Genomic DNA, 27,613 nt, shown 5'->3' with positions numbered 1-27,613 from the left:
CTTAGCCACTCTATGTTTGGTTACCTCAAATGATGATGGCATTTTCCAGCTATATACGAGGCAGGTCATTTAAGTAAGTACCGTTTTGAAATTTAAAAAAAGATATGCTAAGATATCTCAATAATTTTATTTTTACATTAAAGCCTGTACCTTAATCTACACGCTGACACCATCACAGTCTGATTCTTCCTTGTTTACGTTGTGTACTGAGTGTTTAAGATGCCTCCAATAATCATGAGTCCCACGGACTGTGAAGTACGGGCTGTTATAAGATTTCTTAGTGCTAAAGATCTAAAAGCGATTGATATTCATCATGAGATCTGTGCAGTTTACAGAGAAAACATTATGAGTGATGGAATGGTAAGAAAATGGGTGAGAGCATTTAAAGATGTCCGCACAAATGTTCATGATGAACCATGGAGTGGGCGTCCTTTGGTCGTTAATGAAAGTTTGGTGCAGGAAGTGGACAATAAGGTGAGAGAAAACCGACACTTTATGATTTCCTCCTTGCGGGATGACTTTCCTAATGTTTCTCGTAGTGTTTTGTATGGCATTGTGACCGAGCACTTGAATTACTGAAAATTGTGCGCAAATTGGGTACCGAAAATGTTGACGGATGTGCACAAAACCAAATGTTTAGACAGTGCATTGACTTTCCCTGAGCAGTACCACAATGACGGTGATGATTTCTTAAGCCAAATTGTTATGGGCGTTGAAACATGGGTGGCCTATGTCACTCCAGAATCAAACAAATAGTCCATGGAAGTTGAGCAAGTGCATCGTTTTGCTGCAAGACAATGCCCATCCTCATGTGGCGAATCAGACCAAAGACCTCATCACATCTTTTTGATGGGAAACACTATATCATCCTCTGTACAGCCCTGATCTTGCACCCAGTGACTACCATCTGTTCCTGCACTTGAAGAAACACCTGGGCAGTCAGCGTCTTCAAGATGATGATGAAGTCAAAACAGTGGTGATGCAGTGGTTAACAAGTCAGGGGGCAGACTTCTATGAGGAAGGTTTTCAAAAACTGGTACTATGTTATGACAAGTGCCTCAATATTGACGGAAATTATGTAGAAAAGTAGATTAAGGTACAGGGTTTCATGTAAAATAAAATTATTGAGATATCTTAGCACATTTTTTTTTTCATTTCAAAATGGTACTTACTTAAAAAACACGCCTCATACTACTTTTTATGGTGATAGACATGTATTTTCACAGATCCCAGAGTTATAAGCCATGGCAAACAATTACAACAGAATTTCCCTGTCTCTGTCATGGTTGTTCACATAGTTGCTGAGAATTTTCATCATGTTCAATACACTCTCTCTGTTCACCAAAATTGATTCCCTGATCAGTAATTAATGTCCTGAAACCCAGAAATTCAACAACCAATTATTTATCATTGCTAGATGCACTGTGTCAGCTTGCTGGTTCAGGATATTATCATTCCATTGTAACATGAAAAATGGTCTGTCACCACAAAGTAATTCCCTGCCAATTTTTGTGAAAAAGAACTGGGTGTAACATATTCATATCAATAATTTCAAAATGCTTACTAGCTTCCAGTAACCTTTGCAGTCATATATGCTGATGGCTCATTTCTGCCTGTTGTGCGTATGGTACACAGTTACCCACATATTGTTCCACATTCTGTTTACATGTACACCAACAGTAATGCTTGGCCACATGCGCCTTTCTGTCGCCCTGTGAGCCCAATGGCTAGATAACACATGATCATATGCCTGATTTAATACTTCCTCATGTAATCTGACTGGAACTGCAATTCACAGTCTTGTTGTCTTGCACAATACACCATCATCCACAATGAACTGTGACTATATTAAGATTAGTTTGCAGTCCTCGTGATCATCTCTCACTTTCTGCCACACTGCAATGGAGCAGACTACTCTCTGTAATACAATACCTTACCTACTGAGGCCATTAGCATTCACATGATTCCAACCAGGTTTATGGATTACACATAACTCAAAACCAGGTTGATTTAGCTTCAGTGTCCCACATGTGAATCTCTTAAATGGATCCTTCAATCTTGTTGATACCACCAGTAACCCTAATTCCACGTGATCCATCAGTACCATAATTTCTTGTGATACAAATGACATCAGAAGTATGTTATGCCATATATGAGGCTCAGCATTTCCTTCATTGTGATAGAATAATTGCTCTCCACTTTACTTAACTGATGCAATGCATTGGTGACCAGATGATCCACCATATCTACTTCCTGACTTGATACACAGCAACTGTATAACTACTTGCATTACAAGACAATATGAACTCTCTTTCATAATTTGGAAAGACCAATATCACACTAGTTGTCAATGACTCTTTCAGATTCCCAAATGTCCCTTCACATTCTGATGTCCAATGGAACTTTACACCTTTCTTCAATAAACGAATGAGTGGTCATGCTATTTCTGTAAACACTGGGATGAATTTTCCATAGCAATTTCCTAACCCAAAAAAGATAGTAGTTGCTTTCCTTTCTGAGGCATTGGAAAACTTTGTATGGCCTTCACTAGTCTAGAAATGCTCCATACCTCAGCATGACTTATTGTATGTCCCAAATAGTGCACAAAGTGACACTTTCCTATACTGAATCAGGTGTTCTGCGTTTAACTTCTTATAAACCTCCCTTTATCATCTCATATGCTCCTCTGTATCTTTCACAAAGAAAGTTATCTTGGCTAAAAACAGCATAGATTGTCTTGACTTCACTCCTCTCAAAACTTGGTCCAACGAGGGCTGAAATGTGGCTGACACATTCTTCAGTCTAAATGACAGATGATGATACTATCAGTGTCCCAAAACAACCTTAAATGCCATTTTGGGTGGCCCTTGTGCTACTTCTACCTGCTGAAAGCCACGCCACAGGTCTATGGTGGAAAAGAACTTTCACCACCCTAAAGTGTCAAGGGTTTCTGTTGCATTCAGGAATGAATATGCATCTGAAATTGTACAACTATTGTGATACAATCAGCCACAGCAAAACCAATATGCCTTAATCCCATCTGTGGGTTTCTTCAGTATGATCATCACTGGTGCACCTCAAAGGCTGATAATTTCTTGAGTAACATCCTCCTGTAACTCTTCGTCAATGAACTCCTCCATTACTGGCTGTAGGTGATGCTCACAATATAGTTTATGGTATACTAGTGACTCATTCCCAGTTGGGATTTTGTGTTGCATCACCAAGATTGCTGGCAGTGATCCATGAAGTTTAAACAGATTCTCAAGTTATAATAACAATTCCTTCATTGGTAACCTCTCTTTCCTTCTAAATGTTTCACTTTCTTCCATAATGCAGTTACACTGGTGACTTGCTTATCACTAGGGTTTGGATTCTTCGTATCAAGATCATGTTGATCTAAACTATCCAAACTGGTGTGCAACAATCCTATAGACAAATTAATGTGTTCAATTCCAGAATTATCTGTACCGATGGACATTAAATGCTCACCATCTATCTCTGTATGTGTACAGTCCTCCTACACACAAAACTGATCATTTTTGCCCAGTGACTCAACCACACATAACATGTTTACCAGCAAATTCGCTTCCAGGCTCACCCAAAACAGTTTCCCTGCAACTCGTGGTACTTTGTCTCTTTTGTGTGTTCAAAATGTTCAAATGTGTGTGAAATCTTATGGGACTTAACTGCTAAGGTCATCAGTCCCTAAGCTTACACACTACTTAACCTAAATTATCCTAAGGACATACACACACACCCATGCCAGAGGGAGGACTCGAACCTCCACTGGGACCAGCTGCACAGTCTATGACTGCAGTGCCTTGACTGCTCGGCTAATCCTGCGCGGCTCTCTTTTGTGGTCTTGCTCACAGTTCAGTAGGTGCATCCTTCCAGAAAGATGGTCTTCACTGCAGAGTGGCACTGGCAACAGTTGCCCCCACATGAAACAATGTTCCACCGGGTTCTACTATACATTGCCCAAGCCAATCTTAGTGTGATTCAAATCTAAGCCTAAGATCATGCACAAACATTCGCCATTATGAGGCAAAACTTCCATACATTCCTGGAAATGTTTTCCCCTCACCTGAAAACTTAATTTTGCTGAAGCCACCAAATGCATACCATTAACTCTACTCCACATAACTTATGCTGTGGAGGGGTTAATCACCTCTTTCCCTTGAGGTCCACTCCCACCGCAGACACACGTACATCTGTCTCCAACACCAAAACTTCATGTTCCCTTCCTTCTACCAAGCCAATTAATAAAATTCCTCCTCTGCGAATGTTTTAATTTGCTAAAATTCACTGGGAGCGCTGCTCAGCAGCCCTGGAGCTCCCATTGCCATTTAATAGTTGTCTATTGCCACTTTGAATCTTCCTATCTTACCACCTATTTTGCCTACAGTTCCAGTTCCATTCCCAATACCTTCCTTTCCCACTTTTCCTGCACTATGGCTGATGGCAATCTTTCTGTGTGTGGCCCAAATGACCACAATGGTTACACTTGATGACAGTGTAAGAAATATCTGTTTATCCCAACTTGGATTACCATGTCTATCTTCATACAGCTTCAGCTAAGTTATCAGGAATTTCCAGAAGTACACTCCTGGAAATTGAAATAAGAACACCGTGAATTCATTGTCCCAGGAAGGGGAAACTTTATTGACACATTCCTGGGGTCAGATACATCACATGATCACACTGACAGAACCACAGGCACATAGACACAGGCAACAGAGCATGCACAATGTCGGCACTAGTACAGTGTATATCCACCTTTTGCAGCAATGCAGGCTGCTATTCTCCCATGGAGACGATCGTAGAGATGCTGGATGTAGTCCTGTGGAACGGCTTGCCATGCCATTTCCACCTGGCACCTCAGTTGGACCAGCGTTCGTGCTGGACGTGCAGACCGCGTGAGACGACGCTTCATCCAGTCCCAAACATGCTCAATGGGGAACAGATCCGGAGATCTTGCTGGCCAGGGTAGTTGACTTACACCTTCTAGAGCACATTGGGTGGCACGGGATACATGCGGACGTGCATTGTCCTGTTGGAACAGCAAGTTCCCTTGCCGGTCTAGGAATGGTAGAACGATGGGTTCGATGACGGTTTGGATGTACCGTGCACTATTCAGTGTCCCCTCGACGATCACCAGTGGTGTACGGACAGTGTAGGAGATCGCTCCCCACACCATGATGCCGGGTGTTGGCCCTGTGTGCCTCGGTCGTATGCAGTCCTGATTGTGGCGCTCACCTGCACGGCGCCAAACACGCATACAACCATCATTGGCACCAAGGCAGAAGCGACTCTCATCGCTGAAGACGACACGTCTCCATTCGTCCCTCCATTCACGCCTGTCGCGACACCACTGGAGGCGGGCTGCACGATGTTGGGGCATGAGCGGAAGACGGCCTAACGGTGTGCGGAACCGTAGCCCAGCTTCATGGAGGCGGTTGTGAATGGTCCTCGCCGATACCCCAGGAGCAACAGTGTCCCTAATTTGCTGGGAAGTGGCGGTGCGGTCCCCTACGGCACTGCGTAGGATCCTACGGCCTTGGCATGCATCCGTGCATCGCTGCGGTCCGGTCCCAGGTCGACGGGCACGTGCACCTTCCGCCGACCACTGGCGACAACATCGATGTACTGTGGAGACCTCACACCCCACGTGTTGAGCAATTCAGCGGTACGTCCACCCGGCCTCCCGCATGCCCACTATACGCCCTCACTCAAAGTCCGTCAACTGCACATACGGTTCACGTCCACGCTGTCGCGGCATGCTACCAGTGTTAAAGAGTGCGATGGAGCTCCGTATGCCACGGCAAACTGGCTGACACTGACGGCGGCGGTGCACAAATGCTGCGCAGCTAGCGCCATTCGACGGCCAACACCGCGGTTCCTGGTGTGTCCGCTGTGCCGTGCGTGTGATCATTGCTTGTACAGCCCTCTCGCAGTGTCCAGAGCAAGTATGGTGGGTCTGACACACCGGTGTCAATGTGTTTTTTTTTTTTCCATTTCCAGGAGTGTAGTTTTCTCAGTACATCAGGTGGTAATCCCTGTAAGAACACATCTGATGCCCTGTGCTCTGCTTCTTGCAGAAGGATCCTTTTTGTAGGACTACCTTCCAAAAACTCATAGGTAGTGCACTCTGTCGTCAGGCCACGAGTGGCGTACCTGGACCATCCGACTGCCGTGTCATCCTCAGAAGAGGATGTGGATAGGAGGGGCGTGGGGTCAGCACACCACTCTCCTGGTCTTTATAATGGTATTCTTGACCAAAGCAGCTACTATTCGGTCAGCTACTATTGGCATCATGAGGCTGAGTGCACCCCGAAAAATGGCAACAACGCATGGCGGCTGGATGTTCGCCCATCAAAGTGTCGGCCACGCCCAACAGTGCTTAACTTCAGTGATCTCATGGGAACCGGTGTAGCCACTGTGGCAAAGCCATTGCCCTCATAGGTATTGAAATTGAGTTTTTTATTCTAGACATGAAACTTTTGATGGATTCGCCCAGATGTAATGACACAACATTTAACTAGTCCCAATAATAACTACAATTATTTTACCTTCTATATCACTGCACTAAGCCTTTCCTCAGCACTCCAAATGTTTGAGCATTTCTTAGGTCCTCATCATACATCACATATCTTTTCATGTCTCCTACCAAACATAATGAGGCTGTATGTAACAATTCTTACTTCAACCAACAACCCAATTTTGTGACTGCCAATACACTGTCAAAAATACTAATACATTTTTTCTTGTTTTGTCCCAAAATTAATCAAATAGGTAGTGTTACTAGTATCCATGAAGGATACTGGTAAATTAGACAAAGATCTGACCTCTTTTAAAGCTTCTAACTACATTTGCAAGTCTACTTTATCTGCCCTCATTTGAGCTACTTCTGGAACCACTTATGGAGTGATAACCAGCTGTTACCCTGATTTACACATTGTAAAGCCTTTGTTTGTAAAAACAGGTTAAATACACTAGGAAAATAACCACAAGACAGGGACTAATTATTACTAACCCTGATACAATTTTTAAATATATTTTCGGTCCTTATACCTAAAGTGCCTACCATTCCCTGTATTCCCTGGCATAATTTCTAGGTTTGTTGCACTTAAAACAAGTCACTGGCAAGAACTGAGCACAGGGTGCACTCTGACCCACAATCTGTACTGTGTACAGATAACTGGGTGCATAACAGCATATGTTTCCATAATGTTACCTCTAAGTTCACGTAAATCAACATCTGTATCAACTTTCTTGAATCACACTTTGAACCCCGCCTGCCCTTCCACCTGGACAGACATCTTGAACCACTTCAATAACAAACACTCCAAACAGCTTGCCATAACTCATCATGCTATGATGACACAGCTGCAAGCTGGCCCATGTCATCACTCTGCATCAGTGGTTCTTTTGACACCAGTTGCTAGTAGTTGATAGCACTGGTAGTGTCAAGATGGTCAACTTAGGTTGATGACAGGACAATGGATGTACAGTACAAGTCCCTTGTTGGTCATGGATCAGAAATCCACCATTACCAGTATCATAGTTTAACAAGATACTCATACAATAGCTGAAGATGGCATTTCGATGGTGTGCATTGACTTGGGTCATGGAGCCCAGCTTTGCATATCACCAGACAGTGTGTTAGCAGCACATGGATCCAGCCAGCCAAGTGTCCTTGTTGTGATGTAATAGCATCGGTAGCCCCATGAATGCCCAGCTGCACAAGCGTTCCTCTGGGAGTGAGACTGCGTAAGTTCCAGATGCCAGTAGTGATGGCACGGGACAGCTACAAGGCATGCCAGGACATTGACTGCAAATCCAAGACCCGCTGGAGGTGCCCAGAAGCTGCCTGACACCAGCCATTGGTTAGGAAGGATGTTGGCAAACACCTTTTTTGTAGCACCTGCCTATATAGTTTGCAGCTCATCTCTTACTAAATGATCCCATACTGATGAATAATACTCAAGAACCATCTTATAAATATTTGTGAGTTACATTTTTTATGAATGAACTAAACTTCCTATTCCAATGGATTTCAGCCTGACACCTACTTTTACTCCAGCTAGTTTTACGTCATCATTCCATTATTATTACGGACACTTACTCCAAAATAGCCTGTGGTTGTTATTGTATCTACTGATTTGTGGCCAATAACATAACAAGCAGTAAAAGATCTCTTCATTTAATTATGCACAACATGTTACATTTATTCTTGTTTATGGTCAACTGTAGGCCCTGCATTAACTGTCAATCCCCTGCAGCTCTGCCTGAAATTTGCTACTGTTGTCTTGTGTTACAACTTTCCTGTAGTCTACAGTATCATCTGAAAATGGCCTCATGTAGGTTCCAACAGTATGTACTAGATTTTTAACTGTATGAAACATTCCATAGATGGATGGTTAATGCTCTTCATACACCTCTGTAAACATCTCTCACCTCTCTCAGCAAAGTTAACACATTTTATTCAGAAGACTGGTGATTTCACATAAATATCTTAAAATGGTGGCATTCATTGCACCATACTTGGTTCCGATATCGATAAGGAACTGTGATGATTCAACAAAACTAAATCTACATGTAATATTGAAAGATAAATATCTTTACTGAGAAGATGAAACATTTTTTTGGCCTTGGTTACCTTCAGATTTGGTGGAATGTCAGAAATTTTGACATCTCTCTTACTGTTAAAAATTTAATTATACTATTTTTTCCAGCATCACATTTCTGATTTAAGAAATTTATCATTCTAGTTGTGCGTATGGTGTGAAAATACACTCTTTTACTCATAAAACAAACCACATTAGCTTTGCTTCTTTTCTTCTTGCCATAAGATATGTAACTGCATAAATATCTGTAAAATTCTCAATTTCAGTTTGGCTTCTCACATTACATCTACATCTACATCTACATCCATACTCCACAAGCCACCAGATGGTGTGTGGCGGAGGGTACCCTGAGTACCTCTATCGGTTCTCCCTTCTATTCCAGTCTCGTATCGTTCGTGGAAAGAAGGATTGTCGGTATGCTTCTGTGTGGGCTCTAATCTCTCTGATTTTATCCTCATGGTCTCTTCGCGAGATATACGTAGGAGGGAGCAATATACTGCTTGACTCTTCGGTGAAGGTATGTTCTCGAAACTTTAACAAAAGCCCGTACCGAGCTACTGAGCGTCTCTCCTGCAGAGTCTTCCACAGGAGTTTATCTATCATCTCCGTAACGCTTTCGCAATTACTAAATGATCCTGTAACGAAGCGCGCTGCTCTCCGTTCGATCTTCTCTATCTCTTCTATCAACCCTATCTGGTACGGATCCCACACTGCTGAGCAGTATTCAAGCAGTGGACGAACAAGCATACTGTAACCTACTTCCTTTGTTTTCGGATTGCATTTCTTTAGGATTCTTCCAACGAATCTCAGTCTGGCATCTGCTTTACCGACGATCAACTTTATATGATCATTCCATTTTAAATCACTCCTAATGCCTACTCCCAGATAATTTATGGAATTAACTGCTTCCAGTTGCTGACCTGCTATTTTGTAGCTAAATGATAAGGGATCTATCTTTCTATGTATTCGCAGCACATTACACTTGTCTACATTGAGATTCAATTGCCATTCCCTGCAGATCCTCCTGCATTTCAGTACAATTTTCCATTGTTACAACCTCTTGATACATCACAGCACCATCTGCAAAAAGCCTCAGTGAACTTCCGATGTCATTCACAAGGTCATTTATGTATATTGTGAATAGCAACGGTCCTATGACACTACCCTGCTGCGGCACACCCGAAATCACTCTTACTTCGGAAGACTTCTCTCCATTGAGAATGACATGCTGCGTTCTGTTATCTAGGAACTCTTCAATCCAATCACACAATTGGTCTGATAGTCCATATCCTCTTACTTTGTTCATTAAACGACTGTGGGGAACTGTATCGAATGCCTTAAGGAAGTCAAGAAACACAGCATCTACCTGTGAACCCATGTCAATGGCCCTCTGAGTCTCGTGGACGAATAGTGCGAGCTGGGTTTCGCACGACCGTCTTTTTCGAAACCCATGCTGATTCCTACAGAGTAGTTTTCTAGTCTCCAGAAAAGTCATTATACTCTAACATAATCGTGTTCCAAAATTCTACAACTGATCGACGTTAGAGATATAGGTCTATAGTTCTGCACATCTGTTCAACGTCCCTTCTTGAAAACGGGGATGACCTGTGCCCTTTTCCAATCCTTTGGAATGCTATGCTCTTCTAGAGACCTACGGTACACCGCTGCAAGAAGGGGGGCAAGTTCCTTCGTGTACTCTGTGTAAAATCAAACTGGTATCCCATCAGGTCCAGCGGCCTTTCCTCTTTTGAGCGATTTTAATTGTTCCTCTATCCCTCTGTCGTCTATTTCGATATCTACCATTTTGTCATCTGTGTGACAATCTAGAGAAGGAACTACAGTGCAGTCTTCCTCTGTGAAACAGCTTTGGAAAAAGACATTTAGTATTTTGGCCTTTAGTCTGTCATCCTCTGTTTCAGTACCATTTTGGTCACACAGTGTCTGGACATTTTGTTTTGATCCACCTATTGCTTTGACATAAGACCAAAATTTCTTAGGATTAGAGTATGGTCACCCCACTTTTCCCTTCCATATATATTATTAATTTTATTAACGTACTCTCAGTAGTTTTAAGTTTGATGCGCTCTTTAACTGGACACTAAGCATTAAAAAGCATTGACTGAGGTTAGCAGAAACTTCGCTACTCATACACTGCAGGGATGTATTCTGTTATATAAGTCACAGACTGCATGAGCATTAAGATGTCAGCAATAGACAGTTAATAGGTACAAGTAAAACAGTTGCGGCTATAACACAAAGCAATTATAGTAGTAGATATACTCATGGATATCTACATCTGCATAGGATTTTATCAAGCAAATTATTATTGCTGTGGAAATCTGATTGTATGTCTGTGGATACCTGAAACTGTGCAGACCTCTAAGTATAAATTAGTAATTTAATGCAGGTTGCTTGCAATAGTTGCAAAACTTTGGAATTTATACCTCGTAATAAGACCACATACAAGTTTATTTAGTCATCCATACAGTTTTCTAGGCAGTTTTATTTGGTGTATTATTGACATACTTTTCTATAATATATCATTCTCTAGGCTCAGTTTTCCTTATTTGCCTCACAATATCTGTTTCCAAGACAAAACGTATGATATAATATTGCAGGTGAGGATCCTAGGTTGCTGGGATTTTACCATAACTGTGGCTACAACTCAGCCGGAATGATGTTTGGAGGTGGCTGTGGAGAACAAATGGCTCAGTGGATTATTAATGGACGACCAGAGCTGCATATGTTCAGCTACGACATAAGGTAATCATGCTGACATGGCTTTAGAGTTAACGAATGGGTTCTCAGACCAGAATTCCCACACTCTAAAGAACCGCAGTTATTGGAATGGTGGCAGTATACCAAGGAATGATCATTTATTACATGAAGAGATGTTAATGCACTCCTATCTATATTTCTGTTTTTTTTCCCCAAAGCAGAAATACTTTCAGTGTGCTTCTAGTGTTTCTTGCAGCAAATGAGTATCATAAACTCATTTAGCATTAAAATTAGAAATTGTATTAAAACTGTGATGGAATGCATTTTAATGATGCAGAATCTGAACAAGTGACATAAAATGACTCTCCATGACTAACCACAAACTTGAGTTGCATTGTACACATTGTGGAAAAATACCCACAGTTTTTCAACATGTTATTATGAGTGGTACAAGTTGGAATTATATTTGTGATTCTGAAGCAATTTTTTTTACCTTGGAAACCATTTAAGTTTGGCTTCTCCAGGGTGACTGCAAGTCATCAGCAGATTTCATAACATAATATTTCAATCAGCACTAAACCTAAGTTTCAGTATTGGTATTTATCATTATTAATTACAGGACTTTAATTGCCATATAGAGATCATCACCCATTTATTTTCAGTGCTGGTGAAAATATAGCATAATCAAATTATCCAATAATAATAATCATTCATTCTGTATATTGCATTCTGAGATATTTAAGGAGAAAAGAGAGAGAGAGAGAGAGAGAGAGAGAGAAATTAAAATAAACTGGAAGAACAAGTGATGGATATTTCATAATGAGGCATGGTTTTCCATTATTCCATCAATGTTTTGCATTTTAGCTGCAAATAACACTGCTGTGATACTGTAATCTGATTTTTTCACTGAGCTTCCATTCATATGATTTCTTTCTTTCACAGAAACTTTATTCAAGTCATCTTAATTAGAGTTTTAAACAGTTTTAAAGATAAATTCTGAGTTAACTTATGTGATTGTCATTGTCAGTTTGATAACTGTTTGCATTTATAAAACATCACTTGAACAAATTTGATATTTAAAATAAGAGTGTCTCTGTCTTTCAATTTGATTCTTTAAGTCACCATTTAAGGTTTTACCTTTTTATTTGCAGGATGATGTCAGTCTTACAATTGTTAACTGCTGTGTAAACTTAAGAATCTGTAGTTTTCTTACTGTAATGTGGTTAAAATTCCATGACTACAGATTTAGTTCTGATATTTTTGCAGACGCTTTCGATCTGACCAGACTAAAGATCAAGAATGGATAAGGGAAAGAAGTCACGAGAGCTATGTAATGAATTACAGTATTGTATTTCCAAATGATCAGCCTCTAGGTGGTAGGAACTTCCGAAAAGGCCCATTGCATGATGTAAGTTACTTGTTACATGTTATCCTACAAAACCCATTTCAAGCTAACAATATGTCAGTGTGAATAATAGTAAAACTGGAGTAATAGCTTCTTGGCTTCATAGGCTGCAAGACTTACAGTTCTTCTTAGTACCTGAAAATTCTGCTAAAATCTGTGTACATGTTGCCCTCCTTTTCCTAGATACTTTATAATAGTCTTTTGTGTTTTCCTATCAGTAAGTTTTACACATACCTTTTTCTTTAGACTTACTCTTCCTTTTTCTGTCTCCTTTTTCAAAGGTTCTATGTTGACTATTCCTCCTTCATACTGGTACTCAGATGCCTAAATTCCACTGTTGTTTTACCATGCACATCTTCTTCCACTTACATGATTCTGTTGTACATATAATGGCTCTGAGTACTACGTGACTTAACGTCTCAGGTCATCAGTCGTCTAGAACTTAGAACTAATTAAACCTAACTAACCTAAGGACATCACACACATCCATGCCCGAGGCAGGATTCGAACCTGCGACCGTAGCGGTCGCTCGGTTCCAGACTGTAGTGCCCAGAACCGCACGGCCACTCATGTACATATAACTTTTGGGATATAATGCATGTGATGTAAAGTTATGCTTTTCAAATGACTTTACTTTTTCAAACATATGAAAATCTGAATATCTACTGTATGTGGAACAGTAAACTGTCTCCACATTTAAAGGGTGTTCATCACTGAACATTTTCAGCATTCAGTATAATTAATCTGTTGCCAGATGCTATGATTACATTTTTCGTTGCGTAGAAATAACTCAATTGATATTACTACTCTGCAGAGTTCCATAGAATGTCCATATAAAGTACAGTTATAACTGGTAGCACCTTTGCCCATGTAGTATAGAGTAAATCTTCTCTCATAGACATTAAAAATTTTCTGAGAGGCGCTAACCAAAGTCACATCTTCAACTTTCTCTATCATATTAAACACTAATAAAAATTCAATTCAATGTACATATTCATATTGTAACTCATTTAATGGTTCCTGGAACAAGGTTATGTGATATGAATATGTATCCTTCAGTACAATTTATGTTTAATAGTATCTCTGTATATAAATGTATAAGGGGCAGTCAAATGAAAATGAGACCAAAAAGTAATTAAGTTGTTTTTATTTCAAAAGTAATTACCCACATGTTGCCAAGGCTGTTTTGACTATACTGTAGAACTTTTGCTGGGGAGCCATCAATTTGTTTTGGATGAACAGGTGCACACTTGGGTACAATTATGGTTCCATAGGCAACTACAAACATTTTTCCATGAAGGTATTGACCATCTTATCTTACTGTGGGATAAATGTATTAACAGCTATGGTTATCACTTTTGAAATAAGAAACAGTTTACTTACTTTTTTCCATCTGTTTCATTTTCTTTTGACTGCCTCTTATACTTCTTTGCATGTTAATGTGCTGCACATAGCAGATGCTATAACTTTCAAATCATTGTTTCTTCACAGGAACTGCTTAATGCAGGTGTTGTTTATGAGGAGAAACAAGGATGGGAGAGACCGGGGTACTTTTTGCAGAGTGGTATAGCTCCTGTTCAGAAGTATGATTGGTTTGGCTCCTATGGATCATCTAGAAATCCAGAGACTCCCTATGAAACTCTGTTGCAAGGGGATAGAACATTTGGATTCTCAAAGCACCATCATGCAGTACGTTCAAATGAGTTTTTTTTTTATTTTTGGAACAGAAGAGAAGCATCAACTTACACCAGCTGAAATAATAAGTATGGGAGCAGGGCTAATAGATGCACAGATTTAGAATACTGAGCTATCTTTCTTTATCTTTAAAATTATTTTTACGTGGAAAAAGATGCTGGTGCCATTTCTCCTGAATAAGCTGCATGAAAACTATTAATAGCTGCTGCTTAACGTTATTGGCTGATGATTGTTGCATGAGAGTAACTGTAATTTTAATGCACAAAATAATTATAGTTGTTTATAAGATGTTCCCTCCCTCTAGAAAAAAAAATTATGATCTTTGCAAATGAAATTCACATTTTCCTCCACCACGCAGACAATTGTTTATTCAGGGTCAGTCTGATGAAAGTCTGAGAATTTAATGTATAGTGACTTGTAGCAAGGCTACCAAGAGCCATTTGTCATGAAATCTCAAAACTAGTTTACCATTTGTCACTATTCTCCATGGAACTGAAAATGTCAGATGGCCTTTGTATCTAAAAGCTTCCAGTAATATCATACTTTCAGTTCATGATTTTTTTCTCATGTTACCAACCAAGATCAAATGTTTACTCAGTAGAAGTGAGCAGTAAGAATATTGTGGAAAGTTGATAAGGTTAATACACTATTGGCCATTAAAATCGCTACACCACGAAGATGACGTGCTACAGACATGAAATTTAACCGACAGGAAGAAGATGCTGTGATATGCAAATGATTAGCTTTTCAGAGCATTCACACAAGGTTAGCACAGGTGGCGACACCTACAATGTGCTGACATGAGGAAAGTTTCCAACCAATTTCTCATACACAAACAGCAGTTGACCGGCATTGCCTGGTGAAACATGGTTGTGATGCCTCATGTAAGGAGGAGAAATGCGTACCATCATGTTTCCAACTTTGATAAAGGTCAGATTGTAGCCTATCGTGATTGCGGTTTATCCTATCACGACATTGCTGCTTGCGTTGGTCGAGATCCAATGACTGTTAGCAGAATATGGAAATGGTGGGTTCAGGAGGGTAATACGGAATGCCGTACTGGATCCCAATGGCCTCGTATCACTACTAGTTGAGATGACAGGCATCTTATCCACATGGCTGTAATGGATCGTGCAGCCACGTCTCGATCCTTGAGTCAACAGATGGGGATGTTTGCAAGACAACAACCATCTGCACGAACAGTTTGATGACATTTGCAGCAGCATGGACTATCAGCTCGGAGACCATGGCTGCGGTTACCCTTGACGCTGCATCTCAGACAGGAGCACCTGCGATGGTGTACTCTACGACGAACCTGGGCGCACGAATGGCAAAACATCATTTTTTCTGATGAATCCAGGTTCTGTTTTCAGCATTGTGATGGTCACATCCGTGTTTGGTGACTTCGCAGTGAACGCACATTGTTAGCATGTATTCGTCATCACCCTACTGGTGTATCACCCAGCGTGATGGTAGGGGTGCCATTGGTTACATGTCTTGGTCACCTGTTGTTCACATTGATGGCACTTTGAACAGTGGAAATTACATTTCAGATGTGTTACGACCCGTGGATCTACCTTTCATTCGATCTCTGCAAAACCCTACATTTCAGCAGGATAATGCATGACCGCATGTTGCAGGTCCTGTATGGGCCTTTCTGGATACAGAAAATGTTCGACTGCTGCCCTGGCTAGCACATTCTCCAGATCTCTCACCAACTGAAAACATCTTGTCAACGGTGGCCGAGCAACTGGCTCATCACAATATGCCAGTGGTCAACGGTGGCCGAGCAACTGGTTCATCACAATATGCCAGTGACTACTCTTGATGGACTGTGGTATCATGTTGAAGCTTCATGGGCAGCTGTACCTGTACACGCCATCCAAGCTCTGTTTGACTCAATGCCCAGGCGTATCAAGGCCATTATTATGGACAGAGGTGGTTGCACTGGGTACTGATTTCTCAGGATCTATGCACCCAAATTACGTGAAAATGTAATCACATGTCAGTTCTAGTACAATACATTTGTCCAATGAATATCCATTTATCATCTGCATTTCTTCTTGGTGTAGCAATTTTAATGGCCAGTAGTGTATGTACCTCCAATTCCTGATGTTTTTTCTGCTACTACCAGGCACTGTCAAAAAGTACTAAAAATGTGACTATTGAAATTATTTACATTTATCTCAACATGAGCAGTATGACAAAAAATAATATGTAAAATATCATGCAAACTATATTCTATCAAATAAGTACACTGTAGACAACAGGTACCTATTATAAAGTGCACCTAAAGTAAATAGAGTGCTTATTCAGTATAAGTGATCAGTTAAACTATAGTGTGAAGCAGATAACTGTACATCTTAAAAAGCCTTTTTAAGGACATTGAACGTCTTACACTCAGTTCCCAACACATTTACTATTTAACCTATTCCACTTCATCAGCAAGTGGTGTTCGACATGGTAAATTTTGTTTTCCTCTCCATTGTCAAGCCTCATTTGACACAATTTTTCATAGCTTTTTCAGGCTCCATCCTTGAATCTGACTGTACTAGGGACCAGTGCTGCATAGTACTGCCATCTAGGAAAACGTGTGTTAACTTGGTGTCAAATGGTAGCAGTTGTGTTGAAAGAAATATTATGACTACTATGTTCAAGTTAGTAGGTGCAAAATGACTAGTTATTCACACATAGTCCCATTGTAGGAAGAGACCATAGAGCTTCTGGAGGAATATTGAAACAAAAATTGGAGTGAAAATGATTTTGGTGACAATAATTTTGATAATGACAGTGATACATATGTAAACAATTTATCTAAAGTGATGATGGAAACAGCCCAACCTGAAGATGGTTCAAATGGCTCTGAGCACTATGGGACTCAACATCTTAGGTCATAAGTCCCCTAGAACTTAGAACTACTTAAACCTAACTAACCTAAGGACATCACACACACCCATGCCCGAGGCAGGATTCGAACCTGCGACCGTAGCAGTCACGCGGTTCCGGACTGCACGCCTAGAACCGCGAGACCACCGCGGCCGGCCCAACCTGAAGAGTTTCACAGAAATATCACACACTGAAAAGCTTTGTACTGCAATGCTTAAGTAAATATTTTTGAATGAAAGCATACTTTTTGTTTTAATGCATATCTTAATTGTTGCTCAATGGCCCCATTGTTTCCACAAGAGACTTGTGCAATTCTCTGTTGTGCGCTTGGTGCCCGGATGGCAGTGATTTAAATAAGAGTACACGGAATGCATTAAGAACGCAGAGGGTTAATGGTTTTTGTTTTACCAATAATAAAAATCAGTTGAAGCTGAACTGTGATGAACACATTGACAATAAAAGACACAAATGTAATAATCATGCAGACTTCAATTCCTTGTCTAGGGTTCAGATAGGAGTAATGTACTTTGGTGTCGAACAAAACCCTGCCTAATATAAAGCAAGCTGTCAGGAACCCCAAACAATTCAAAAGAAAATGAAAACATACCTCTTTAGCCAGTCTTTGAACAAGTTATCTGTTTGTCTAGTTTGAAGGATTGAAAAGTCATGTTAGCTAGATGGTAAATAGCTGTAAGAAAACTAGTAATGCACTGTAAATAGAATTCAGTACTTACACATGTAGGTAAATATTTTTAAAGAAAAATATCACTATAATCAAATGAATACTAAACTACCAATAGCAGATAAATGGCAGGTACATAATATAAGTGAGGCAGCAGCCCTTTTCAAAGTAGCAGCTTTTCTTAATTAACTTTATTAAATTTAGCTGTCATAAGCATAAATAGCATTCTATAGTATATGGATAGTTTGCTATTATATGATATGGTGTCAGATTAAGTTTCTATTATTTCCTTGTCTTTTGTTAATTAATGTGTATCTTCACTCATTCCACATCCATGAAGGTGCTCCTTCTTTATGGGAACTGCATAACAAGATAAATGACTGAATGAATGGTTTTAAATCAAATCCTGGAGAAATGCCCTGGTGATGAGTTTCCAGTGCACCTAATGACATTCCTCTGCAGTTTCAGTAATCTATATGTGTCCACTACAATAGCTGAGTGGTCAGCATCACAGAATGCCTTGGTCGGAGATTTTCTGTGCTCAGGGACTGGGTGTTGTGCTGTCATCGTCGTATTATCCTCATTGACATGCAAGTTACTGAAGTGGTGTCAACTAAAAAGACTTACACCAGGGGATTGGTCTACCTGACAGGAGCCCTAGCCACATGACATTTCATTTCATAATATGTGTATGTTTGCTGCACTGGCCCACACTAGTATACAGTATGAAATGTGTAGATAAATAAGATCATGGCCCATTTTAGTACTGTGTTGCTGCTGACAAATTTGGACATTCTTCAGGGGAGAAATATATTTGTGATCATTTATGAACAGATTTTATCTATGCCATGAAAAGATTGTAATAACAATGTGTACTAGATCCAGAAGAAAGTTTATTTTTTTATCACAGAACTACTGTCAGAGCTACTTCTCCAAAGAATAATAAGAATGTATCTAACTCGTAACACATATCTCATTCTGGGACATCCTCCTCAACCCTGTTGGCCTCTGAAGGTGTGACAAGCTGCACAGGATGACTGATTGTATGACCTTCTGGTCTGTGAATGATTATTGTTCTTTACTCTCAGTTCTCCCAGGTGGTACTCTCTCTGTTCTGGCCTTCCTCCACATGTGTCATTAGTGCATGTCCTGTAGTATGAGAAAGATGTTCACAGGATGGAATGTGTTGAGCCATCCCTGTAGATATTTAACTTCATGCACATTCCTCGGTCCTGACAGATGTTCTTTTATCCAACATTTACAAAAGCTGTTATAGAGATTCTATCTTATCTGGAATTCTTTTACTAGGTTCTTGTTCAGGGTAGGCTCTGGTACTGAAAATTGTTACAAGTTTCTCACCATTCATAAAAATGGTGAGGGTCAGTGCATCAGCATTGTCTCCATGTGTGATGGGCTCTGAGTTCAGAGTGGCTTCAATACTAATCAGGGTAGTATTCAACTGTTTTTCACTGAGCCTTGTGAGCTCCAATACCTTCTGCATGCAATGCTTCATAGTACTCACCATTCTTTCCCATCATCCTACCCACCAAGCCACTTGTGAGGTAATGAATTTCCATGTAATGCCATGGTGCATGAGGAATTGTTAAGTTGGTTGTTTGGTTGGTTTGGGGAAGGAGACCAGACAGCGTGGTCATCGGTCTCATCAGATTAGGGAAGGAAGTCGGCCGTGCCCTTTCAGAGGAACCATCCCGGCATTTGCCTGGAGTGATTTAGGGAAATCACAGAAAACCTAAATCAGGATGGCCGGATGCGGGATTGAACCGTCGTCCTCCCGAATGCGAGTCCAGTGTCTGACCACTGTGCCACCTCGCTCGGTGAATTGTTAAGTGTTTATGGTAGTTAATGCCTTACAAAGTTGTGCTAGTTCCATGTTTGTCACATGGAATGTTTTCACGTTGTATGTGTAAATTGTTTGGGGTAGTACATGTCTTCTGGTGAATCACTGGAGTGCTGTGAGGAACTTATCTGTTGACAAGTCTGAACAGCATTTGAGGCACACTACTGGTGTGGTAGCACATGTGAGAAGAGTGATATGTAACTTGTGCAATTCTCTTCCCACTTTGATGAATAGTGGTCCAGCAAAGTCTATCCCAATTGCAGCAAATGGCTTAGCTAGCATAACTCACTCAGATGGAGCAGTGCTTCAATATGTTGCCCTCAGGGGGGGGGGGGGGGGGGGTCTCACGATCTAACACAGAAAAAGAGAGTAGGATTATTATGATTATCGGACAAACTCTGATCATCCAAAATACAGTTTGGAGTTCAGACAGTACAGAACAAATGTGAAAGTGATGGAGGCAACAAGTGTCTCTTGAATAACGAATTGTGTGAAATTGTGGGAATGGTCGAGGAGGACTGAATGTTTTTGTTCTCTGATGAGGCTAGTACACTGCACCTGACCTCCTAGGTGTACCAGATTGCCTTCCATGACAGGGTTGTAAAATTGCAGTTTTTGATTCTCTTAGCAGTGGTAAGTTATTTTGAAGCATGTGTAGTTCTCTGATGAAGGATTATTTCTGGCTTACTCATATGCAACATATCTGTGCCACCGATACATCAGTAGCTGTAAGCTCTCCTGAACATTTCTTTTTCTGATGAATGTTCTGCAGAAAATGGAGAGTCCATGTTGGAATATGAAGGAGCCTCTAGTATGGGCCAAGTTTACAAGGGGCATTCAAGAAATAATGCAACACATTTTTTTCTAAAAGGAGGTTGGTTTTATTTAGGATTCCAATACATCATATTATTTCTCATGCCTTTGGCTACAAAACCCTATTTTTCCACATAATTTTGATTCAATGCAGTGTTCTTATGCCACCTTACTGTGAGGGCCTGTGTGCTCACATGGTACCATCCTACATCAAGACCAACTTCTTGCTGCCTCAGTAACCTCTCCATTATCCATGTACTGATTCCCATGGAGTGCATTCTTCATTGGATCAAACAAATGGAAATCAGAAGGTATGAGATCTGGACTGTGAGGTGGATGAGGAAGAATTGTTCAGTGCAGTTTTATGAGCTTGTCTCAGGCATGGAGATGTGTGTGAGACCTTACATCATGTGGCGAAGGAGAAGTTCATTAGCATTTTTGTGGTGCTGAACATGCTGAAGTCATTTCTTCAGTTACCTGAGACTAGCGCAATACTCTTCAGAGTTGACTGTTGCATCATGAGAGTGTACATCAAACAGAATAGCCACTTCAGAGTCCTAGAAGACCATCGCTATGGCTTTACTGGTTGAGGGCATGGCTTTGAACCTTTTCATCAGAGAAGGGGTGGTGTGGCATCATTCCATGGATTGCTGTTTTGTTTTCAGTCTGAGATGATAAACCCACGTTTCATCATCAGTGATACTGAAACTTCCTGGCAGAAGTAAAGCTGTGAGGACGGGGCGTGAGTCGTGCTTGGGTAGCTCAGTCAGTAGAGCACTTGCCCGCGAAAGGCAAAGGTCCCGAGTTCGAGTCTCGGTCCGGCACACAGTTTCAATCTGCCAGGAAGTTTCATATCAGCGCACCCTCCGCTATAGAGTGAAAATTTCAATCAGTGGTACTGTTCAACAAATATTGTTATGATCAGCCTTGAAATGTGCAAGTAATTACACACAGATAGTCCTTCATTGCTCTTTATTGTCTTCTGTTAGGTGAAAAGGAATGCAACAGGCACACACCTTTGATTACCTCAACTGGTGGATGAGTGTATCAGCACTACCAACAGAAATGTCCAGTTGAGCAGTGAGGTGGTTGATTGTGATCCATTGATTACCTGGAATGAGAATGTCCAAACGTTCCAACACTGCAGCTGTCACAGCAGTGTGCAGCCAGCTAGCACACAGCAGATTGGACAGGTTTGCATGACCTGGTTGCGATGATGACAGACACCTTGCCCAATGACTCACTGTGCTTTTGTGTACTGCCAGTTCTCTGTAGATACTCTGCAAGTGACTGTGAATGTCTATGATGGTCTGGTTTTCTGTGAAAAGAAACTCAGTGTTAGTGCTCTGTTTGGAACACACCTCCATTATAGATGCCACTTTAAAGATTACACATAGTGCTGCTGCCTATTGGAACTTCAAGAAACTACAGGGGCTGAAGCAAGAATATTCTGTGATGTTACACAAAAAAATTCTGTATTTTCTGAAATGAAATTGGCCGCAAAAAAGAGTGTTGCATTACTTATTGAATGCCCTTTGTAGATAGGTTCATGAGGCAGGGTGGGTGTAGATATTAACAGAACTAGGCTATGTGTTTTCTTTGTTTCTCCTCACAAGGTAGTCAGTCCACTGTCAGAGTATCAGATGTCCAACACTCAGGAGAATGTCCAAGCAAAGTGGTCCATGCCACTAATTTTCCAGGGGATATATTTGACCTTCAAGGAGCCTTCATGGAAGATGACCAGCTGGGTTGTCTTTTCTTGAGCAGTATCTCCATTACGTGGGAGACATACAAGTTTGTGTCTCTATTACATGATTACCAGTGAAGTTTTTTCTATCTGAATCACAGCAAGTAAAAACTAATGTAACAGTAGTGTCCTTCCACAATACTGCATCAACAATTTTAAATTCTTTTGTGTGACAGAAGTAACACAGTAGTTGGGTTCCTACTACTCCTGCTAAAAGTTCCAGTTGTGGCAAGGTCATCTGGCCCTGGTAGCTGAGTGGAATGTCATACCTAACGGCCTGGGTTCGATTCCCGGCTGGGTCAGAGATTTTCTCCACTCAGGGACTGGGTGTTGTGTTGTCCTTATCACCATCATTTCATCCCCATCTACACGCGGGTCACCGAAGTGGCGTCAATTCGAAAGACTTGCACGAGGCGAACGGTCTACCCGACGGGAGGCCCTAGCCACACAACATTTATTTTTATATAACATGCAGAGTTGCTCCATATGTTTTTCATATGTGTTGCAGAATACATGCTCCTGAGTGAGTCCTCCATGAGCTGTAGCAAGGCATTTTGGGACAATTACCTGTGTTAATGATGGTAAGCTAGGTATCCGAATGTCCCATCATCCTCCTAGGTCCCTTGACATGAGTTCATCCCAGCCAATTCCACTGCACCATGTGTCCTGGAATAACAATTTTCCAGCAAGAGAGACTGAGGAGAACAGTCCGAGTGGATCATAGAACCTAGTCATACATTGCAAGTGTTGTTGTTTGTGGCTGATTCTTCTAATGACTTCCTGGTGAAGTAGTCAACCTGGCATTCCAGTCTACACCTAAAATTTGAGTCTTAGCATAGGGTTCTTGGCAATCTGGCCTTCCCAAGTTTTAAGTAATTTTGTGACGATAGCCCATTTTGATAAGGGAAGGATTATAAGAATTATCAATTTGATTAGGACTGCAAGTTCACGGTATATGGTGATCATAAAATTATCACATTCTGCTGTGATCACAGAGTTGTCCATGTACATAATCCTTTTTATAAAAGCTGCCATGGTGATAAATGATGTCACATAGTTGTCTCCATGTTATCTTAGATTTGGTGAGAGTAAAAATGGGCAGCAGGTCAGGATGAATGGGAGCCTGGTTTAGCAGTATTTTATTATGTCATCCATCATTTAAAATCTTACATTTGTTCTGGTTAGATCTGAACCAAAAGAATCTGGTCAAGTTTTTGTCTTCTTCATTCAAGACCAGTTGAAAGAACACCTGCATGATGTCTGTGGTAATAGCAGTGGAATGATGTGTGAATCACAGTTAAATCTCGATGACCTTAGGTAGCACATTTGCTGTTGCCTCTAGTACCTCATTCAAAGAATATGCATTACTTTTGTCAGATGACACATCAAAAGCTATCCTCCACTTAGTCTTCCTATGTTTCTCTTTCCCCACTGACTAATGACACCGATGGCAGAGATAAAACAGTGTCTTCCCTGAGAGTTGAGTGGAAACAGCCTCTACTTCCCCTTCATAATGTAGTCTTGTCATAGTACATTTGCTTAAAGGCTTCATGTCATTGAAATCTTGTCCTCAGGTGGTTGAATCATTTCTCTGCAGTCCGAATGTTACTCATAAGAGTTTTATCCTCTCTTTTGGGATGTGAAACCACTGCCCATTGATCCTGTTTACAGAAAGATGCTCTGAACTCCTCAAAAAGCCTCATGTCCTTGTTGCTCATGGATTAATTTTGACTGGCAGTAATCCCTATAGTCTCAAAATCCCGAAAGCATCTGAATTCATTATCCAAAAGTAGGGTAGATCAGTCAGAATGAACAAAATTCACCACAGATGCCATCACACAGGCTACTGATTTGTTCCCACTAAATAGCCAGTCAAATAGTGGAGGAACTAGATCTACAGATTCATAGATGCATATTGGCAACTTGTCCTTCACTATTTTCCAATAAATATCACATCTTATGAGAATCTCTATGGGAATATCTTCCACTGAGTCATTTTTTGGATCTGGTAGCATAATCTTATGTACATATGATAACCTCTTTACATGTTATGGAACGAGATGCCGGTGTGAAATCATACAAAAACTTTCAAAAACCTCTTCATGTTAAATTGAACAAGTCTGCAGCAGTGTGAGGATATATGCTTTGATTCAAATGGACAAACAGTTAATTGTTGTCAGTCTACACTATGCAGTTTCAGATCACTAATCAGTGATTTTGTTGTGAAGCTGGACTGACTTCCTGCATCCAACACACATCAAGTTGTCCTACTCAGTCCTGTAAGTCCTGAGATACATACTTGCAATTCCCAAAGAAATGTGAATCTGTGGGGAGCAACAGCTACTTTTCCCATGGATGTAATTTTTGTCTGAGCCACTGGAGTCTTAGCATGTCTTCCTTCATCACAAATGGACTTACAATGCAGCTTTCTACACTTAGCCCACCAAGTCTTTTCCTTCTTCCTGCATATGAGACTATATGCCCAGATTCGAGACAAAGACAAAAACAAAGACAAAAACAAGTTTCATATCAGTGCACACTCCACTGCAGAGTGAAAATCTCATTCTGGAAAGAAAATATCTGTTTGCTCATTTCAGTTTACCTATTCAGTCACTGACTATTCAGTCTTCCTTACTACTTCTTATGGTCCTGCATCCAATGGCTACAAGATTCACAAAACAACCAGAATGATTCTTGTTCTCTATCATCTTCAGGGATGATCATTTAGATTTCGGGAGTGGCACCAGAGGTAGTATAAAGATCAGCACATGTCTTCTGCACGGTAGGGGCCCTGTTAACCTCCTCACTCAAATGCTCATCAGCTGCCAAATATCACCCTTGGGTAGTTCTGTAAGCTTGGCATGAATTATCCAGTGGCAGCATATGTTGCCTGGAAATGTGCCATGTCCATTCATGCCTTCGCCAAGAGCCTGAGAAGCTTAAATACATTGAAACTTCCTGGCAGATTAAAACTGTGTGCCCGACCAAGACTCGAACTCGGGACCTTTGCCTTTCGTGGGCAAGTGCTCTACCATCTGAGCTACCGAAGCACGACTCACACCCGGTCCTCACAGCTTTACTTCTGTGAGTATCTCGTCTCCTACCTTCCAAACTTTACAGAAGCTCTCCTGCGAACCTTGCAGAACTAGCACTCCTGAAACAAAGGATACTGCGGAGACATGGCTTAGCCACATCCTGGGGGATGTTTCCAGAATGAGATTTTCACTATGCGCACACTCTGCTGCAAAGTGAAAATCTCATTCTTAAATACATTGTTGGAATTCAATAAATTTTGAACTGAGTTCTTCCTAGAGTTGCCAACTGAATGGGTTTTTGTGGCTTCTGTGTAATCTAGGCGGGCCTGACTTATCCAATCAGTGTTGCCATAATGAGACTGGAGGATCCTCTTTGTTTCTGTATACATATCAACCATTACTGCAATACATTCTGCTGAATGCTTCGGCTCTGCTTCCAGATAGCTGTGAGGAGATATGTGTGTATTGATGATAACTACCAATGGGTCCTTGTTGACCAACTGATCAAACTGCTGCCCATGTCTGCAGATCACCTGAAAAGGCTCCAACTTGAACAGTGGAAGTCTTATTGAAGTTGAAGGAACACTCATTTTTACAGAGTGTACCATGGATCTCATCATCTAGTTTGATGAGCCAGTTCAAAATTCCTTGTAGTCTCTCTTTATAGCATTTATTATCTGTGAGTTGCACAGTGTCTGACAGTCTTTGAACTTGCGTGATGAAGTGGGTAATGGTCACTCTTTCTCTCATGCATCTCCTCTTTAGTCGAGTAATTGTGCTTCCAAACTTTTGTTCACCATGTCCCGTATGTCATATTATTTGAAAGTGGATCGCAGTGTCAGCTCATAATCAGCTGTTCCCGAATCGGGATATCTGAGGGTTGTTGTCCCACCTTGTGTGTTGTGTAGTAGTTGTTGTATCTGGACAGTTATTTTTGTTTCTTGGTTAGTAGCTGTTGTTGGTGGCAATTTTCTTAATATGTGTTTTAGCAAAAGTCTTAGTGTGTTTGCTTTTGTACATGTCAATCTGTCAGTATCTACTTTTAGCACTGTTTCCATGGATAAAAGTACTTCTGGAAAAGTTTCTAAGTCCAGTTTATTGCTCTGTGAATGATGGCTTGGTGGTAGTAGTATATGGAGTGCACTTGAAGATATGCTACACATACTAGTCATCAGCTCCATCAACATATGATTTATCAAACAATGGAAAATCCAGCATGGAATAATGTCAATATTATGAAAAGGATAGATTGCTACTCACCATATAGTGGAGGTGTTGTGTTGCAGATAGGCACAACAAAAAGACTGTCAAACAAGTAATCTTTCAGCCAAAAATGCGTTCATCAAAATTAGGCAACATACAGTCTTTTTGTTGTGCCTATCTGTGGCTCTACATCTCCACTATATGATAAGTAGCAGTCTGCCCTTTTCATCAAATTTGATTTATATAAGATTCACCTTACAAGAGAAACGATTTATTTTAGCATTGAAATGCATGCCTTGAATACAGATCTCTGCTCCTCTCCTCCATAAGATGAAAGTAGGTGATAGGAATGTCCTGGCATATCTTCCTGCATAACCTACTTAAAAAAATGTTTCTTACTAATTAAGAAATTCAAAAGATCATGGCTTTTGAGGAATGTTCATAAAAATTTGTTTTCTTTTACCTAGAGCACCCAGAGTATCTCATAAACTATCAGCAGCTTCTTTAAGTTAATTCTGATATATTTTGTTTTTTTCCAGCTATTATTAGAAGGTACTAATTGTTCAGGTTATATTTGGATATGTATTTATGAATTCACTTATGGACACCCCAGATTTCACACTTTCTTTTTCTTTCTTTCTTTTCCCTATCACATATCGTGCATAGTACGGAGACCACTTTTTAAGCGTTTGGTGAATGTTATTTCATTATTTAACTTTGTTTCCAGATGCCATTCCTGAAGCTGCAGTCATCAAAGTAACCTAAAAGAGGGAACTTACATGTGCTATCAGTCTATGTATTGTGTAAACATTTTTCTTTGTGTTATCACATTTTAACTGTTTGTGTATCATATTTTGTGATGGAAAATTTGCTCTCCAGCATAGAAATTTCCTACACAAGAGTGGAGAAACTTCCTAAATGCCACACTGGCTGGTGTACCAGCC

The 27,613-nt window shown here is 40.6% G+C and overlaps 1 protein-coding gene across 2 annotated transcripts in view; it reads left to right on the top strand.

Annotated features, from left to right (window-relative positions):
- Positions 1-27,613, top strand: part of LOC126248308 (sarcosine dehydrogenase, mitochondrial) — a 245,949-nt gene that overhangs the window by 137,539 nt on the left and 80,797 nt on the right. For both annotated transcript variants that reach the window (XM_049949180.1, XM_049949179.1), the window contains exons 9-11: positions 11,246-11,390; positions 12,612-12,753; positions 14,242-14,439. In XM_049949180.1, coding sequence (XP_049805137.1) covers positions 11,246-11,390; positions 12,612-12,753; positions 14,242-14,439 — 485 coding nt within the window. The remainder of the gene's footprint in view (positions 1-11,245; positions 11,391-12,611; positions 12,754-14,241; positions 14,440-27,613) is intronic.

This window comes from Schistocerca nitens, chromosome 3 (genome assembly GCF_023898315.1).
Source record: "Schistocerca nitens isolate TAMUIC-IGC-003100 chromosome 3, iqSchNite1.1, whole genome shotgun sequence".
NCBI lineage: Eukaryota > Metazoa > Arthropoda > Insecta > Orthoptera > Acrididae > Schistocerca > Schistocerca nitens.
Note: the sequence above shows the minus strand (reverse complement) of the source record. Positions and strands in the feature narration are given on the sequence as shown.